The sequence below is a fragment of the Elephas maximus genome, chromosome 5 (genome assembly GCF_024166365.1).
Source record: "Elephas maximus indicus isolate mEleMax1 chromosome 5, mEleMax1 primary haplotype, whole genome shotgun sequence".
In the NCBI taxonomy this organism is placed as follows: Eukaryota; Metazoa; Chordata; class Mammalia; order Proboscidea; family Elephantidae; genus Elephas; species Elephas maximus.
This window is the reverse complement of record NC_064823.1, coordinates 36687878-36708406: the sequence shown is the minus strand read 5'-3', so window position 1 is coordinate 36708406 and position 20529 is coordinate 36687878. Positions and strand designations below refer to the sequence as shown.

General features: G+C 37.7%; 1 protein-coding gene across 6 annotated transcripts in view; it reads right to left on the bottom strand.

Annotated features, from left to right (window-relative positions):
* The window catches only part of CAMK2D (calcium/calmodulin dependent protein kinase II delta), a 365992-nt gene that overhangs the window by 253158 nt on the left and 92305 nt on the right, over positions 1 to 20529 (bottom strand). For all 6 annotated transcript variants that reach the window (XM_049885473.1, XM_049885467.1, XM_049885466.1 and 3 more), the window contains exon 3: positions 1214 to 1273. In XM_049885473.1, the coding sequence (XP_049741430.1) occupies positions 1214 to 1273 (60 nt within the window). The remainder of the gene's footprint in view (positions 1 to 1213; positions 1274 to 20529) is intronic.

Sequence of the window (20529 nt, the reverse complement as noted above, 5' to 3'; positions counted from 1 at the left end):
ACTTAAGAACTTAAGATTTATGAATGCGGGATACAGGAAATGTCAAGGCAGGAAGAGAAACTGAATGATCATCACATCAAAAGCAAAGAAAAGCTCCTTACGTCTTTCCTGTCTTGAACTATAAACCTTCCCTGTGAATGACTGTACAAATTGCATCATCTCTTTTCTCACAACTTCTAGATCAGAAACACTTGAGCTGACAGTAAAATCTAAAACTGAGGGAACTGGGGCAATAACATTTTTCTAAAATAATCTAAACCATTGTCACAGAATCTAGTACTTATATGTGTGTATAAGATATTCTTTCTTTTTTTCTTCTATTTTTCTTTCACTTATCCGTTTGCTTACCCTGAAAAACAAATGAAAACTACCATACTATTTTATAATCCCTGAGGGGTAATATTTGAAAATAATTTTACTAGTTTCTGAAACAGAATCAATGACTATAAAACAAATAAACCTTTTTAAAAAAAAAAAAAAATTTTTTTTTTTTTAAGATAGGTGAAAAATTTTAGCTGATTAAAATAAATGGTGTTAAGTTCTGTCTCCCCATACTTCATCACTATTAGCTGAATAATCTTTAAAGACACGTAAAGGTCCTATTCATTTAATAATACCTTATATAATTCTTTAAAGTATTAATTTGCATAAAACTGTTATCATTTAAACATGTATCTTTCAAAAAATTAATACTTGTTTCAATTTTACCTTCACAACTACCCTCCAAATTAGGGAAAAGTTTATCATTTCCATTTTACACATGAGGCAATGGAGGGATAAAGCAGCTGTGTGATTTTTCTAATGATACCCAAATAGTTAATCTAGGAGACTCACAAAATATGCAGTTAAAATAAAGGTAATATAAGATAACCAACCAGGAATCATATAAATTTCTTTATTCTTTAAATTATACTCAGTTTGTCTACTGGCTGGAATGTACTCAACTTTCAGCATAAAAGAAAATTTATACTATTGATTCAATTAACACAATCATCTTTATTCTTTTAAAAAGTAAGTGCCTCAATAATAAGTTTAATTTGTAGAGACAATTTTTGTTACCCATACTTGCTTCAAAGATTTCACACACACAAGAAACAAACAAAAAACTTTAAATGTAACCAAAGACCAAATATTAGGAACTTATTTGTTAATAGTTACAAACATTCTAGATTGTTAAATCAATACTTAAACTACACTGAAAACATTTCCTCACCAATATTGGGGTGCTTCAAAAGACGGCAGATTCTGGCTTCCCTTTCCAGCTTCTGGTGATCTGTTGAAACAAAACAAAATATAAAATTAAATCACAACATTCAGCAAAAAATAATAGAACATAATAACATACCAAAATGACACCTATATGGCTTTATATTTATTTATCCTTTCATTTCTTTTTCAAAAAATTATGATTTGAATTTGGAATTAGGTGAACACAACACAGTTCAGCAATCTAATTTTCTTTATTTTTCATTGGGCTGATATTGGATAGGGTGAGGGATAGGATATAGCTGGATTTAGACTTGAGCTGATAGGAAACAATGGAAGGGCACAAAACAACAACATTCTGTATTATCTTTCCTTTAAAACATGTAGACAGTGCTACAGCAACTTAAATAATCAATATAGATATACAAATTTAAAGCAGAGATAATCACTGCACTTTGACATGCAGCAGAAGCACTTTATGCGTACTTCCCATTTCATCATAGAGAATACTGAGATGTGTAACCAAAGGTCAAGATTTAATAAAATCGATTTTTACAACTTCATCAAGGACAGTCTTAAGTGAAACGGGCTTTCTTTTTTTTGTGTGGATGCGTGTGCTGTAAATGATTGATACCACCGTCTTGATCTGTGCTAAGGTTCAAGTATTTTTACCCACCATTCTTTTTGCACATAACTGAAATGCCAACAAAATAAAGAAGGCAGATAATGTCTAAGTTTTATTATGGAAATGATTTTGACTTAACCCCAAACCAAAAACCCACTGCCATCAAGTTGATTCTGACTCACGGTGACCCTATAGGACAAAGTAGAGCTGCCCCATAGGGTTTCCAAGGTTGTTATCACTACAGAAGCAGACTGCCAAATCTTTTTCCTGCAGAGTGGCTAGCAAGTTCCAACTGCCAACCTTTCGGTTAGCAGCCAAGCACTTTAACCATTGTGCTACTAGGGCTCCTTTTTAATCTCACAGATATCCTAAAACGGTTTTGGGGATCCCATGGGTCTACAGACTACTGTTTGAAAACCACAGATATATACTATAAAGAACCATTTCATATAATACACTTTTTTTTTGTAATTTAGGAAAATATTTTAGACACATATAGTGGCATTAACGTCTCAAAGTACAATAGTGTTTTAATGAATCATCACAACAGCACTGGACTGTATCTAACACTGTATCCAGTGTTTGGCAGGATTGCCAATATAAAGAGAGATATTCTCTGACCTTGCCACTATTTAAAACTACACATATTTTGAATAAATGCAAATTCTTCAAATCCCTACCTCTTAACAGGTCTTAATTCTTAAGATAAGCTATTTCTGGAATATTCTTATTTAGAAGTGTATAAGAGAACATAAAGGGTTAAAATAGGTTTTGAAAATGTATCTAACACAGTCATCTTAAATACATACTATAACGCTTCTCTGTTAAAGACAAAGGCTTATAGGGCTTAGACAGGGATATGCAAATATATATGCGTGAAACCATTTTTTTATACATACATATACACACCAAAACCAAACCCGCTGCCATCGAGTCGATTCCAACATGTGGCAACTACAGAACAGAGGAGAACTGCCCAATAGGGTTTCCAAGGAGCAGCTGGTGGATGTGAACTGCTGACCTTTTGGTTAGCAGCCAAACTCTTAACCACTACACCACTAAGGCTCCACATACATATATATATATACACACACACACACACATATCTTTTTTTTTTTTTTTTTTACAGGTGCTCTGGAACTTATTCTGACTCATAACGACCCCATGTGACAAAGTAGAACTGCCCCATAGGGTTTACTTGGCTGTAATCTTTATGGAAGCAGGTAACTATGTCTTTCAAAGGGCCACTGGGTGGGTTCAAACTGCCAACCTTTTGGCTAGCAGCCAAGTACGGTTTAACCATTGTGCCACCAGGGCTCCATGCATATACATACACATATGCATATACATCATCTAATACATATATTATTACATTAAAATAAGAAAGTCAAGGAAACAAAAACCTTTATTGACAGTAAGTGCTACAGAGTTTCAGCTATAGTAATGCACATTGAGAATTTTTCATAGCATATAAATCAGTTTTCTATAGCTGTATAACAAATACTACAAAGTCAGCAGCTTAAACAAATGCATATTTATTATCTTACAGTTTCTGTGGGTCAGGAACCTGGGTACAGCCTGACTGTACCCTTTGTTTTTGGGTCTCTCATAGGTTGCAATCAGGGTATCCAGTACGGCTCAAGTCTCATCTGAAGTCTTGACTGATAAAGGATCTGCTTCTAAGCTGACATGCTGGTTGGCAGAATTTCATTTCCTCAAGGGCTACGGGACTAAAGGTTCCTAGCTAGCAGTTGGCTAGAGAATGCCCTCAGGTCCTGAGGTATTTATTTCTTCCTAGCTTTAAGTTTTTTTGTTTTTAACTTAACAACTTGCTTTATCAAAGCCACTAAGGAAAAGAGTCTGTCAGCAAGATGGAAGTCACTGCCTTATCTAGCTTAATGATAGAAGTGACATCCCATCATATTTGCCATATTCCATTTGTTAGAAGACAGTAACTAGGCCAACCTACTTTAAAGGTGAGGGACTTGTACAAGTATGTGAATACCAGGAGGCAAGGATCACTGGGGGACCATCTTAGAGTTTCTTGCCACAGCAGACTTTAAAATAACAGTACTGAGACTTTCATGAGTTCTCTCTCTGATAAGCAGCTTTGCTTACTTTTTCTTCTATACGCTTAACTTAGTGATCATCTATGAATCGTAAGTCATTCTCCAATGTGCCACTGGGGCATGTTTTGACATTCCAAGCATGATGATATAACTAAAGTTCTCATTGAAACCAGAATTCAACTGGTAATGCTTCATATTCAACATCAAGCTCACAACTTCACTTGTTAGAAGGAATAGGTAGGAGGTAGGTGAGGAGTGACTAACTACTGATTATTACCAAAAGCACATTTCCCTATTTATCCTGCTAAAATGATGAATTGGTTTTACATTTAGAACATCCTTTGCTTTTAATTCAGCTGGCAAGAAAAGTCATACATCCTACCTCATCATTCCCAGGTCTCACAACTAACTATAATGGTGAAAGGCAAACACAGATCATCAAAGGCAAGACATCCATAACACTGTTCAGCACCATTTGAAGATTTTTTTTTATTACCCACAGTCCCTGAAGCTAGTGTAGAATCAGCTGCATTTATCATTTAATATTTAGTAAAGTGTGTGAATTCTAATAAAAAAAAAAAAAGAATTCTAATAGTTTGGTTTTATTCTTTCTTTGATATTCAAGTCCACACTATTATGTGAATAAAAATATGACCCTTCAGGCTATAATCTTGTCAGGTCTGATTAGGTACGCTCTGTTAGCAATATATGGTTGAAATGTGCCACATAAACAATGCCTTAAAGAAAAATATATTATCACTCGGTTTTGACATGGAGTCAGTGGGAAATAGTATTACCTGTTACAGAGACCTTCAGGTTTCAAAACGGTGTCAGAAGATTTGGGGAAAATGTATTTCTTTCCAGCTTTAAAATCTTTTTTTAACTTAACATGATATTTTCTTTCTAACAAGGTAAAAATATGAATTCAGACTTAATGAAATAAATCCTCAACTATTATTCCAAGTCAAATTTTAATCTTTATGCTAAATCATAACTGAGCACAAATAAAAAATTCAAGTGAATCACTTTCACCAAGCAAGACGAGTATCACTGAAACTATGCACATAAAGCGACAATTCATTTAGCTGGTAAAATCACCGAATGAGCTTTTATCAATAAGTAAATTTCAGAAGTAACTACTTATCCACAAAATGCCAAAACTTTAAAATGTTAGTGTACTTGGGTACTGTAAGAACGGCGTAGGGGCAGTGACTGACCTCCTCTAATTGCACAAGTGGGAAGGAGAATCAAGATCAACAGCCCATGGCTGATTCCTATGACGCAGAGCTCAGACATGCCTTCTGCTCCCCCATTCTAATTCTGACACCAACCATCCCTCAAACAGCACTCTCTACTTCTCTCCTGGATTCAATAATTCATTCCGATAGCCACAAAGAACTCACAGACCACACTCACGATTATGGGGTTTATTAGGGAAGAAACAGTTACAAGATACAGTTCTCCCATCAGGACAGCCTCTTCCCAACCGTGCTCACAGGCACGCCTCTCCCTAGCCCTAGTCCTCGTCCCAAAGGCACTCAGCTTTCTCCTCCACGGGCTGGGAAGCCCAATGCGCCATCTCCTGCTGCCAGGTCTCTTTGCTGGTCTCTCCTTCCTTCGTGGTGGTTGGCTCTTTCTCTCTGCTCTGGAATCAGCTCTCTTTTAAGGCAAAACTGACCAGTCTCCTTGGTAGGCCACAATTACCCTATCACACAGTCCCGCCCAATCCCCTGGGTGGTTACAAGAAAGGCCACACACAAAAGTCATGAATCCACTGCAGGTACAAATCTAACAGTGACTGCTTTTTTTTTACATAGATAACATAAAATATTTTAATCTTCCTTGACACCTTAGAGTCATCATTATTAGTATGAACTGTATTAGTCTACTGTAGCCTACAGGTTCCTGCACTGTGTCCCCTCTGCCTCCTCCCTCGCCTTTTGGAATCACCTTTTCAGAAGAAGCAATGCCAAGGGATAGTTTGAGCAGGGGCACGAGTCTGGCCTTTTGCCATAACAGGTCAGTTACTACCCCACCACCCAACACACACACACACACACACACACACACACAACACACACATACAAACAAGCTCTCTTTCCCCATAAAACAGATTCTCATTTGGGAATGAGTTGTCTCTGTCATGTTAATGAGGCAGGATTAGTGTAGGGTCTAATTGAGTCAATCTCTTCTGAGATATAAAAGAGATTAAAAGCAAGCTAGCAAGCAGAGACAGGGGGAGAGAGATGCCAAGCCACATGAAGGTAACCCAGGACAGAAGCTCAAATGAGACAAGGACCTTCCTCCAGAGCCAAGAGAGAAAGCCTTCCCCTAGAGCTGGCACCTTGAATTTGGACTTCTAACCTCCTAGAATGTGAGAAAATAAATTTCTGTTTGTAAAAGCCACCCACTTGTGCTATTTCTGCTGTAGCAGCACTAGAAAACTAAGACAAAATTTGGTATTGGGAGTAAGGTGCTGCTCTAACAGATACCTACAATGCAGAAGCAGTTTTGGAATTCGGTAGCAATTGGGTACTGGAAACTAACTCGACAGCAACGGCTCTGGTTTTGGTAACAGTAGAAGCCTAGAGTGCCTTAAAGAGACTGTTGGTAGAATTATGAATGTCAAATGCAATTCTGGAGAGGGCTCAGAAGGAAGTGAAGAGAGCCATAGAGAAAGTCTCTACCGTCTTAGAGAATACACACAGTGCCAGCAACGAAACATTCCTAGAAATGTGGACATTAAATGTGCTTGTGGTGAGGCTTTAAAAGAAATTGATGACTATGTGATTGCGCAGTAGAGGAAGGGTGATGCTTTTTATGCAGTGACAAAGAATTTGTCTGAATTATGTTTGAATGTTTGGTGGAAGAAAGAACTTGTAAGTGATGAACTTGGATATCTGGCTGAGGAGATTTCTAACCAAGACTTTGAAGGGACCACATGGCTTTGCCTTGCAACTTACAGTAATATATGAAAGAGATGGACATAAAAATGAACTGTGCAAAATGAAAATAAAACTTAAAGATTTGGAAAATTCTGTTGTATAACCTAAGGACACACGTTCAGGGATATTAACCAAGGACACAGCTACACAATCTTCTGTTAAAGAGATTAAGTTTGTGACTGATGGATCTAACCAACCACCACAGCAGAAAACCCATCAGCTTACACCGAATGGGATGGGGAAAGAGTGAAAGGAAACAATGCTGCCTTGGAACTCTACATGCAGAAAAGAGACCAAGCATTCTCTATCTGTTGTCCTCCAAGAAAAGAACCATCCCTGGACAACCTGAAGATCAGCAGAACTGTTGGAGCGTGAGAAGCAGGGTTACCTCAATTTCAAAGGGTAGAACTATAGCCTGCTGGGTTTCAAAGGGTGGGGCCAAGGTCTGCTAGGTTTCAAAGAGACAGATCTTCACTAACTCTGTTCCAGAATGTGTAGCTGCTGTTCACGAGTGCCAGGAGGATGAGACCACTACCCAAAGCTGAGGGGGAGGGGCTGCCATGCCCAACAGGCAAAAGGGGACTGCTGGGGCCAAGTGGGTGCAGTTGCCACTTAGACGGATTAGGAGAATGGGGTCACCCAAAACCAAGACAGCAGAGCTGTCATCCCAGTGGGCCTGGAAGGCAGAGCTGGAGCCCAGGGATGAGGGGCCTCCACTCACAGTCCAGAAGGTATGACCAATACCCAGAGTCTGGAGGGCAGGCCCATTGCCCAGATGGTCTCAGAGAACACAGGATTATGTTCAAGTCTTGAGAAACAAACAAAAAAAAAAAAAAAAACAAAGTCTTGAGAGCTAATGTAAATTATTCCACTGGGTTTTGCACTGCTTGGTGCCTGTTTCCCTTTTTTGCCTCCAATTTCTCCTGTTTGCAATGGAAATGTCTACCTTGTGCCTGTTTCATCATCGTACTTTGGAAGCAGAAAACTTGTATTCTAGATTTCACAGGTTCACAGATGAAAAGGAATTTTGCCCCATGATGGAATCCCCAAAAGTCTCACTCATATTTGGTTTAGATGATGCTGAAGATGAGATTTGGGACTTAGAGTTGATTTCAGACTTTTGGGATGATGTGATGGGGTGAATGTGTTTTACATGTGGCAAGGGCATGAACTTGGGTGGGGGTAGCAATGGGTTGAATGTTGCAGACTGAATTCTGTCCCCCAAATATATGTGTTATAAATCCTAACCTCTATGCTTGTGGTTACAATCCTATTTGGAAATGGGTTGTCTTTGTTATGTTAATGAGGCAGGATTAGTGTAGGGTGTATCTTGAGTCAATTTCTTTTGAGATATAGAAGAGATTAAAAGCAAGCTAGCAAGCAGAGAAGGGGGTAACAGAGATGCCAAGCCACATGATGACCACCTAGGAGGAGAAGCTCAGAAAAGACAAAGACCAAGACAAGGACCTTCCTCCAGAGCCAACAAAGACAGAAAGCCTTCTACTAGAGCAAGCACTCTGAATTCAGACTTCTAGCCTCCTAAACTGTGAGAAAATAAATTTCTGCTTGTAAAAGCCAACCACTAGTGGTATTTCTGTAACAGCAGCACTAGATAACTAAGACAAGCCTCAAATAAGAGACTACCACACTCCTAGGACCAAACTTGGCTAGCTATCCATCCTCAAAAGAAGATTAAAGTAAATGGACCAAAACTACCATAAAAATTTTATATTTTTATGTCTGTTTATTATACTTGGTCTGTTTTTTCTGTCGGGTCTTACGTCTGTGAATATCTCTGGTACATTAAACAGTTTCAAGCGCACCTAATATGTATAAATCAATGTGTACCTAATAAATGTGTAAATGAAGTAATGCTGATTGCCTGTTGTTTTTGAACTTCTGTAAATTAAGTATTGAGAAAAGCAAGGGTTTAAAAATACAAATAAACTGCAAGTGACGACCTGAACAGATCCTCTCTGAATAAAAGGTACACCTTTAGTACACAGATTCTATAACACTAAAATGTGATTACTCAGAGTCCCATACCTGGAGGTTTTCGAATTATATTCTGAATACATTTTTATCACCAGTGAAATTAACTCTAGTTAAATGAATGCTCCTGTGGTAAGAATATAGATTCCGTCCACTTAAGTGGGCCACATTTAAAATCACATTATGTTAAAAGGAGCCATTTAAAGGGACACATCACACAAAATCTGAGCATAATGTGTATGGATTTAAAGTTGTCATATTCGTTTAACCAAAAATTTAAAATATGAATAATCAAATATTGCACTTTTATTTTATCCTTTTTTGCACTATGCTTAATCCCTGTCATAAACTTGAATTTTAAACTATCTGACCCAAATTATCTCTGATATTTTTTTATTGAGTATCAATACCTCCTTATTATTCCGCTACCCACAAGTAACACAGATGAGTGGGTACGATTTTATTTTACTTTACCATGAAAGGAAGATGTTCTTCCTTTCATGGTAAAGTAAAATAAGCAATAGGTGTTAAATGTTCATACATCTTAATTTAGAAATGAAACCTTTTAAAGAGTTTGTTTTGTGTGGGAAACTCATACAAAGGTTAACTACTGAATCATGATGTCAGTCCAATCTTGATTCTACATGGACTTCTGAAATCATGATTTCCCCGAGGAAAACCTTTTGGTTCCCCATTTTTTTAACATAAACGTGAAAGAAAAATCAGGCATTTATCTTCTTCTTTCTGCAGTTTCATCTGTGGAGGAATATGAAATTGTCCATTGGTGCCAGAGGAATAAATCAGAGTCCCATAATGAAGACCCATGATTTTGGACAGCCCTAGACACAGAGACATAGGAGACCTGGTGGCACAATGGTTAAGTGCTCTGCTGCTAAACAAAAGGTCAGCAGTTTGAACCCACCAGCTGCTCCACAGGAGAAAAGGCCTATCCATCTGCACCCATAAAAATTACAGCCTATAAAACCCTATGGGGCAGTTTTACTCTGTCACATGGGGTCTCTATGAGTCAGAATTGACTCAATGGCACATAACAACAGACACAGAAAAAATGGGCATAAAATATATACATTACAAGGACTAGAGAACATACATAGAAAGCTCCAAGACACTGCATCTGGACCATCTGTTGTTGTTGTTAGGCACTGTGGAGTCAGTTCCAACTCTTAGCGACCCTATGTACAACCGAATGAAACGCTGCCCGATCCTGTGCCATCTTCACAATTGTTGCTATGTTTGAGCCCACTGTTGCAGCCGCTGTGTCAATCCATCCCATCGAGGATCTTCCTCTTTTTCACTGATCCTCTATTTTACCAAGCATGATGTTCTTCTTCAGGCACTGATCCCTCATGGTAACACGTACAAACTATGTGAGACGTACGTAGTCTCGTCACCCTTGCTTTTAAGGAGCATTCTGGTTGTACTTCTTATAAGACAAATTTGTTCGTTCTTCTGGCAGTACACAGTATATTCAACATTCTTTGCCATCAACAGAATTCAAAGGCGTCAGTTCTTCTTCAGTCTTACTTATTCACTGTCCAGCTTTCGCATGCATATCGGTCGAGGTGATCAAAAACACCATGGCTTGGGTCAGGCGCACCTTAGTCCTCAAGGTGACATCCTTTCTTTTCAACACTTTGAAGAGGTCTTTTACAGCCTATTTGCCCAGTGCTATGCATCTTTTGATTTTTTGACTGCTGCTCCAACGGGTGTTGATTGCAGATCCAAGTCAAATTAAACCCTTGACAACCTAAATCTTTTCTCCATTTATCGTGATGTTGCTTATTGGTCCAGTTGTGAGGATTTTTGTATTCTTTATGTTGAGGTGTAATCAATAGTGAAGGCTGTGGTCTTTGATCTTCATTAGTAAGTGCTTCAAGTCCTCTTCACTTTCAGCAAAAAAGGTTGTGTCATCTGCGTAATGCAGGTTGTTAATGAGTCTTCCTCTAATCCTGATGCCCCGTTCTTCTGCATATAGTCCAGCTTCTCAGATTATTTTCTCAGTATACAGACTGAATAAGTATGGTGAAAGGATACAAGCCTGATGCACACCCTTCCTGACTTTAAACCATGCAGTATCCCCCTGTTCTGTTTGAAGGGCTGCCTCTTTGTTTATCTACAGATTCTTCATGAGCACTATTAAGTGTTCAGGAATTTCCATTCTCCTCAATGTTAGACATAATTTGTTATGATCCACACAGTCGAATGCCTTAGTCAATAAAACACAGGTAAACATCTTTCTGGTATTCTCTGCTTTTAGCCAGGATCCATCTGACATCAGCAATGATATCACTGGTTCCATGTCCTAAACCCGGCTTGAATTTCTGGCAGTTGCCTGTTGATATACTGCTGCAGTCGCTTTTGAATGGTCTTCAGCAAAATTTTGCTTACATGAGATATTAATGATATTGTTTGATAATTTCTGCGTTCAGTTGGATCACCTTTCTTGGGAATAGGCATAAAATATGGATTTCTCCTAGTCCACTGACCAGATAGCTGTCTTCTAAATTTCTTGGCATAGATGAGTAAGCACTTCCAGTGCTTCATCCATTTGTTGAAACATCTCAACTGGTATTCCATCAATTCCTGAAGCCTTGTTTTTTGCCAATGCCTTCAGTGCTGCTTGGACTTCTTCCTTCAGTACCATCGGTTCCCGATCATATGCTACCTCCCGAAATGGTTGAAAGTCGACCGATTCTTCTTGGTATAGTGACTCTGTACATTCCTCCCACCTTCTTTTGATGCTTCCTGCCTTGTTTAATATTTTCCCCATAGAATCCTTCAGTATTGCGACTCGAGGCTCGAATTTTTTCTTCAGTTCTTTCAGCTTGAGCATTGCCAAATGTGTTCTTCCCTTCCAGTTTTCTATCTCCAGGTCTTTGCATATGTCGTCATAATACTTTACGTTGTCTTCTTGAGCCATCCTTTGAAACCTTCTGAGCTCCTTCATCATTTTTTCCTTTTGCTTTAGCTACTCAAGGTTAAAGAGCAAGTTTCAGAGTCTCTTCTGACATCCATTTTGGTCTTTTCTTCCTCTCCTGTCTTTTTTATGTCCTCTTGCTTTCTTCATGTATGATGTCCTTGATGTCATTCCACAACTCATCTGATCTTCAGTCATTTGTGTTCAACACATCAAATCTGTTCTGGAGATGGTCTCTGGATATACTCAAGGACATACTTTGGCTCTTGTTGACTTGTTCTAATTTTCTTCAGTTTCAATTTGAACTTTCATATGAGTAATTGATGGTCTAGTTCTCAGTTGGCCCTTGGCCTTGTTCTGACTGACGATATTGAGCTTTTCCATCGTCTCTTTCCACAGATGTAGTCAATTTGATTCCTGTGTGTTCCATCTGGCAAGGTCCATGTGTATAGTTGCTGTTTATTTTGGTGAAAAAGGTATTTGCAATGAAGAATGATCAACATTACTATCACATTATTACTAATATTTTGTCTGACATTAAGAGAACTGAATTCTTAAAGATATACTAAAAAGAATTATATTAATTCTATCAAAATTTAGTCACTTTACATGTACCCTAAGTACCATGAAAGAACTCTTTCCCATAAAATCAAATTATCGTGTTAACAGGAAGAAACATCCTGGTCATTGGTAACAGAAACAGTGGAAGAGCCACTGATATATGCATTCAAAAAAAGATAAATCAATATAGTAAAACATGGAGAAAATTTACAGTTATATAATTTTACGGGTACTTTAAACACCTCAAAAATAAATAAGGATCAAGGAATTTGTTTGATTGTAAAATTTTCAAACAAATCAAACTGGACACCTTTACAAAATAATCGCTACATATATTTCATTCATCTGTTTCACAGCAATCTATCAGGAATGAATGTTCTTCTACCAAATAACTTACCATATATGATTATTTAAAAGGGAATTTGATGGTACCATTCTTTATGTTGTTCTATGGGAGAAATATTTTTTTCCCTTTGCATCACAAGAATGGTATTCATTTGGAGGTTTGACACTGTATCTGTTAAGAAAATAACACTTTACATAAAATTATGCAAATATAAAACAAACTATCTTATGAAGCCTCTGTTCAGTAGTAGTTTAAAGGAGAATAGAACATGTAGACTTTTTTAGATTATAAACAACAGAAAACATTACTTTATATAAAATAAATACTATATAAATGTTTGTTTAGTGTCTGATTATACAGAATGTCTACTACTTACATACCTACAAAGAAGAAGAGATGGGAACACTCTGTTAGGACCTAATGGAAGTCTTAGGAGAGCCTCTTAGTAAGCTTCTCACCAGTAGTAGGTGATGGGCTAAGGGGAATCTGAACTGGGGTTTTTATCCTTTGAGAGAGAATCTTGTTTAGAACAAGAAAACGGGATACACAGTGCTGAAAAAAGAAGACTGTTACTGGCCTACATTCCTCTAGAAGATAAAAGGAGAAGATGAGCAGAAAGTCCTGTTTAGGCCCTTTGTCAACATTAGCTGACAAGAGTTAGATCTCCTTGTCAGTTCTCAATCTCTCTACGTTGCTATCTTCCCCTCATAAGGGTGCCTCTGCCTGCTTATGTGTCTATCATTCTGCTAACATGGTTACATCTTTCATCTCATGTCCTAGGACAGTGAACTTGAATTGTGTCATCAGAGAATTCAGTCAGGAGGAGCAAAGAGGAAAGCAAACCTTTCCAATATGTCATTTAGGATGTAAGGTATCAGAATGAGAGTTCACACAGAATTCACACAGAGTTCACACAGAGAACTGTCAATAGGTATCATTTTAAACTATTATATCTCAGTTGATTGTTACTATTATAAAAACAAACCTTTATATGACAAGCCATAATGATGTTACTAGTTGATGGATTTAAGAATTAAAGAGATTTCAATTTCACTATCTTTATTTTAACTGTACATCAATAATTTAATTCATGTAAAATGAAAAAAAAATTCTAATTATACTCCTGCAAAAGGGTAATGAAACAGATTTTATATAATACATCATTATGCTCTCAGTCTCCACAATTCCATCTACATAGCATGCTCCTCTAAATGTAATTTCACTTGTGAGACTGGAGGAATTTGCCACATAATTCCATTTTCCTGTTTAGGAATAATGGAGCTAAGTCACTTGAGACGCTTTGCATTATAATCTTTCAAACTCTGACTATACCTAGAGACTAAAAGGACCAGAAGGGAAACAAGACATACTAAAGATAAAATACAATCCCCACTTTACCATTTTTTCCAGTAACCCACACCATTTTTACAGGCAGTTGCCTAGTAACCCAAGAAAGCATTTACTTCAGGGATTTTGCTATTCTTACGAATTTTTTTTCCTAAGAATTAAGTACATACAATTTATTTAAAAGGTGAAAAGTATAAAATATGTATATACTTTTAGCTTCCCCACACCATTTTCCTTATGTAGTTTAATATTAACACATTAAAAATTGGGATAAAAGAATAACTCTGGGTAATAGTATAGAAGAGCAAATGAAAGAAATTCATGAAACAGATTTCTGTGGTTTCTCTAAGCATCTGGAGCTTTTAGTTATTCATTTTTTTGTGAATGAGTTACCCTCAGAGCCAACTGTGAAGCTAATGAAGCTTAAGCTTCGGGGCCTTCACAGGCACAGCTCCCCAGAAGGGGCCTTAGCAATAAGCTCACAAAGTCATATGCTTTCCTAAAATTTGCCAAACAGGATACTTGAACAGCCATCACTTACATTCAGTATTTCTTTTCACTCCATCTTCCACTCCATATACTTCCCTTGTGTTGGGTGATACTGGAGTGACCTCAAACATTTTTTTAGATCTAGGTAACAGAAAGTTGAGTTGAGAACACATTTAGTTTGGGTTTAAAAAACATATTTACCTGGTTATTTGTCCTCTGTGTATAGCTATGCTATTGCTAGCCATCCCAATGTAGGCATGTTTGAAGAAATATTCCCCCCTCTTGGTCTGCCACAGGATGATGCAACATTCCAGAGTTTCTACCACGATACAAATTAGTACTACAGATCACACTGCAAATGTGTGTGTAGAGGAGGAGAAACAGGGTTTATTTATGCTATTTTTGTCTGGATTTTGTTATTCTTTGCAGTATTTGTCATCTTTTCAAAATTTATAATTTGCTGTAATTATCTTCATCCAAATCATATTTTGTGTTTCATTTTGTATTTGTAATTTTGTTGCCTTTTGCTGAGAGAGTACCCCCTATACTTAATACACTCCTGGCTCTACTAAACCTGGATCCACACTCCTTGTTATACTCATGAAAAAAGTAGAAGATAATTCATTGTTTGAATTCCAAATGTAAAAAACTGCTTTCACATTAAATACTTTAGGAAATTTATAATATCAACTTTCTTCTTTAAGTGACTAGAAAGTCACTTGTATTTCTAGATTTAGTAAAATCCATACATATTTTATATTACATTAGTCATAAGTGACCAACTCTAGTGCAAAGATCACTAAATTAAAAATCAGGAAAAAATATGACTTCTAGTATAGGCTAAGCCAGGAATAATGGTCAAAAATATAGATACATGTCATAAGTGTGAAAAAACTATAGCTATTCCTCTCTATCTTAAGAAGATACTACAAATTTAATATAACTTTATTTTAGGGAAAAAAACAATTCCTATATCAGACATAGTACTAGCAACTATATTTATTAAGCAGACACAAGGACACTAGTAGAGGCTTTGGAAGATAAAATATTATGATATAGGTATTCATGAACTAATAAATAATCTAAAAAGTAGGGTTTTAATGATAATACCCTTCAAAATGGAGAAGGGAAGTAAATCTATTATTTATTGAACCGTATTCCCTAAGTTCAAAAATTCAAGACACTAATGTCTTGCTTCTATATATTTTAATCACATATTTCTAGTTAATCACATTTTGTGCGTGTATTTATTTTCTACGTACTCCCCCCCCCAAAATAATATGAGGATTATTATAATGCAGCCACCTAAAAAAAAATACTATTAAGAAAAGATATTAAAATTAAATTTTCTCAAGTTTCAGCTAAACCTCTAAAGGCTGAAAACAAAAGAATAGTTTTCAGGTACAGGATGCTAAAACCATATATATTCAGGACTTGCAAAGGGACCAGTCAAAGTCATTCTGCCATCATGAGCCCATTGCTTACTTCCATCTACACAAGGGATGGTAATGAGACCACCAGATAGGACTGCCCTGGACAGAGACTCCAGAACACTCTGCATCCCCTCCCTACCCCACACTGGAAAGGAAAGGAGATTGCTTCCTCAAGGGCTCCAAATGCAGGGAGGAGGAAGATGTTTAAGATAAATACTTGAAGAAGTATATCCTCTAGCATTTGAGAAAAATAAAAACTGCTACCTATTTTAAATCTGACTCTGAAGGCATGATAGCTAGCTGCCCTGAAACTGCAAGGTAAAGAAACTCTGTTGTGATCAGGCTATACTTCCATCAATGGCAAGATATACATTTCCCATGGACCAGATATGGGCCCATAGGAAACGGCAGACCAGGGTAGTCTTATAAGGAACACTACCCAAGAGGATCAACTTTGGGAGGCAATGTGATCCCAAAAGAGGGGTAAAATTCCAGAACCCTAAGAGCTGCAAATCCAATTCAAAACATCCAGCCAGGGGAGGCATGGCATGATCAAGGGAACTGCAGCCAGAGGCCGCAAGGAGAAATCATCCAGGAACCCACAAACACGCCCCAGGAGAGATTGTCAGCAATCATACATCAGAGGGTAGCAATGCAGGTTAGAAGTGTAGCAACGACAACAGACTTCCTCTTTAAGCTTGCCCTGAAGGGCTACAAAAAGCAACCTGTGAATGAGACAGAAAGTGGGGTGACAAAGAGTGTTGGGTACACACCCCTCCCTCAACCAGAGAGGCTCTCAAGCCTGAAGCAGACCTGGTGTGGGAGGGGAAAAGTTTTAAATAATACAACAGTGGTCATGACATTTTAATTTCTGAAATGAGACTGTTCTTGTGACTGAAGGTTACCGCAAAACTATGAGAGCTGACCATGACTTCATCAACAAGGGCAGAAATGAGTATGTACAGTAAGTATGAGAAAGCCCAAGGAGAAATAAAGTGCTTTCTACTTGCACAGTACTGAAGCCAGATAGTTATTTAATAATCTGGTTACAGTGTTTAAATATATAATGTTCTAACATATAGTGTTTGTTACGGATTGAATTGTGTCCCCTCAAAAAATACGTGTTGTAAATCCTAACCTCCATGTCTGTGGTTATAATCTCACTTGGGAATAGGTTGTCTTTGTTATGTTAATGAGGCAGGATTAGTGTAGGGTATATCTTGAGTCCATCTCTTTTGAGATATAAAACAGATTAAGCAAGGAAGCAGGGATGGCCGAAGAGAGATGCCAAGGCCATGAGATCTCCAAGGAACCAGGAAACAGAAGCTGAAGAGAAAAGGACCTTCCCCCAGGGCGGACACACAAAGAAAGCCTTCCCCTAGAGCCACTGCCCTGAATTCAGAGCTCTAGCCTAAACTGAGAAAATACATTTGTTTGTTAAAGCTTTCCACCTGTAGTATTTCTGTTATAACAGCACTAGATAACCAAGACAGTGTTTTAATATATAATAGCCAAATTGACAGATCTGACAAAGGTCTAATCTCTAAAATATAAATATTTTCTTCAACAAATCTGTAGCCATCTGGAATTTGGATTTACCTAACACTGTTATTTCCTTTGTATCCTACCCGTCTGCTTTCAGAGCTCTATATTCAATCCTCTTTGGAAGAAGAGCATATGAGGGATATTCTAGGTAGGCTAAATTAGAACACTTGCTAACTATACTTGTGCACTCTGAAGTCCTGTGCATATACATTTCAATTCCCTAAAAATTATCTGGATAACTTATTCTTTATGAGTGTATCATCTTTTTCCTTCTGATCTTGAAATTATAATGCATCTGAATTACAGGTTAAACTTCCCTGGCCTTAAGGGAGTGGCATATTTAATTAATCGTCATTTCAGACGTCACCCTTCCTCATTCAGTGGGAATGAATATCTTTTACCCAGAATGCTCTGTCTCAAGTTAAGTGCTGCATCACTTAGAGCATGTTTTTGGCATTGGCATGGCCTTAAAACTGGGCCAGGTCTACAGCAAGAACTTTGTGCAACCCTGCCTGGCCTGATGCCCACAGTTTATAAACAGGAATGTTAAATGCCACCTAAATTGACTTTGGTTCCTTCTAAACCCTCAAAGAGTAAGATGAACTCTCTACAAAGCAAACTTGAAAGCTGGCAGGCAAAAATCCTGTCCTGGGCTGCAACATGAAATGAACTCTCACTCCCATATGAAACTTAAGAGACCCAGTACCCACCTGCTAAGTGCCTGTCTACAGAGTGACACTGACAACAATTTCTGACTTGTGTTAATCCACAGGTATTATCAGATTCAAAACAAACCTCCAGAACAGCTAGGGAGGGGGCAGAGAAAGCCCTAAGACTTTATTATGTTTTGGTATAATAGTTGAAAGAAATCAATGACTACCTCTCCCCAGGGCACAAAATGCCAGAGGCACTAGGCATTTGCTCCTCTAAATTTGAGACTCTAGGAATTCTGCCAGCTGACCTGGAAATGTAGGAATGTGACCAGAGGCCTGAAGAGAGCATCCTGCATTAGCTTCCTGCCTCAGAATCAAAACATGCTGCCATATTCCGCCCCTTCATATTCTATTCTTGATAGCTCAACTGCCTTCTAAACAATGTATCTCTTCTTCCTTTCACATAGTCTTAATTCCTGACTCATTTGGCCCCACTCTTTCTTTACCTTCTATTTTTACCCTAATATTATTTTTTAATTATTGTAAAATGATAAATATTAACTGGAAAATATACATAGTATATTTCAGCTAATTGGAATAAATATCACTTAAAACTCTTCCTCCTCGGGTATACTATTTACATTTTGATGCTGGTCCTGCCAGTCTTTTCCTATGCACATGCATAACATACTCCTTTTGACTTTAAAGTAATCATTTATTCATCTTTGTAAGCTGCCCAAATCTCTTAGGCAATTGCTTGGTACAGAGAAAACTGCTGGCTGGCGGGCTAAATGAATGAATGGATAAAAGCTTACAAACCTGAATGGGGGAAAAAATCTTTTCCAGGCAAAATGTATCCCCATCATATCAACCCATGCCCCTCTGTATAGCTTCTGTCAAAAGCCTTCTCAAAATATTTGCGTAAATGGTAAAGTACACGTGGAATCACAGGGAACTTAACTCTTCGGATTAAAATGTTATCTTTTGAAAGACAAATGTGGGAAAACTGTGTAAACAATTTACACACAAAGATAGCTGTAGTCATAGACATAAACAACATGTAAAACTTATAACATTTGCAGACTGGTAGGACAGTAAAAACAATAAAGCCTAACAAATGGTGCTGGCCAAACTGGATGTCCATGCATAAAAAACTGAAACAGGACCCATACCTACCTCACACAGTACACAAAAACTAATTCAAAATGGATAAAGACCTAAATATAAAACCCAAAACAATAAAGATCATAGAAGAAAAAATACGGTCAACACTAGAAGCCCTAATACATGGCATAAACGGATACAAGCCATAACTAATAACACACAAACATCATAAGATAAGCTGGATAACTGGGATCTTCTAAAAATTAAACACTTATGCTCATTGAAAGACTTTTACCGAAAGAGTAAAAGTGACCCTACAGACTGGGGAAAATTTTTTGGCTATGACAAATCTGACGAAGGTCTAATCTCTAAAATCTACAGGAAAATCCAATACCTCTACAACAGAAAGACAAATAATCCAATTAAAATATGAGCAAAGGATATGAACAGACACTTCACCAAAGAAGACATTCAGGCAGCTAACAGACACATGAGGAAATGCTCACGATTACTAGCCAGTACAGAAATGCAAATCAAAACTACAATGAGATACCATCTCACCCTGACATTACTGGCACAAATCAAAAAAATAGAAAATAACAAATGTTGGACAGGCTGTAGGGAGACTGGAACTCTCATGCACTGCTATTGGGAATGCAAAATGGCACAACCATTTTGGAAAATGATATGGTGCTTCCTTAGAAAACTAGAAATAGAAATACCATATGATCCAGGGAAATGAGTCAAGCACAAAGGGACAAATACTGTACGAGACCACTCTTATAAAAACTCATGAAAAAGTTCACACACAAAAAGAAACAATCTTCGAGGGTTACAAGGAAGGGGAGGAGTGGGAAAGGAAAAACACTAAATAGACGTGGTAACTTCGGTGAATGGAAAGACGGTACACAATACTGGGGAAACAAGCACAATTTAACCAAGGCAAGGTCACGGACGCTCCATAGACACATCCAAACTCCCTGAGGGACCAAATTACTGGGCTAAGGGCTGGAGACCACAGTCTCAGTGAACATCTAGATCAATTGGCATAACAGAGTTCATAAAGAAAATGTTCTACATCCCACTTTGATTAGTAATGTCTCAGGTCTTAAAAGTTTGCCAGCAGCTACCAAAGGGACTCCACTGGCCTTACCCCATCTGGAGCAAGACAGAATGAAGAAAACCAAAGACACAATGGAAAGATTCGTCCACAGGTCTAATGGACCACAACTACTACAGCTTCTACCAGACTGAGTCCAGCACAACTAGATGGTGC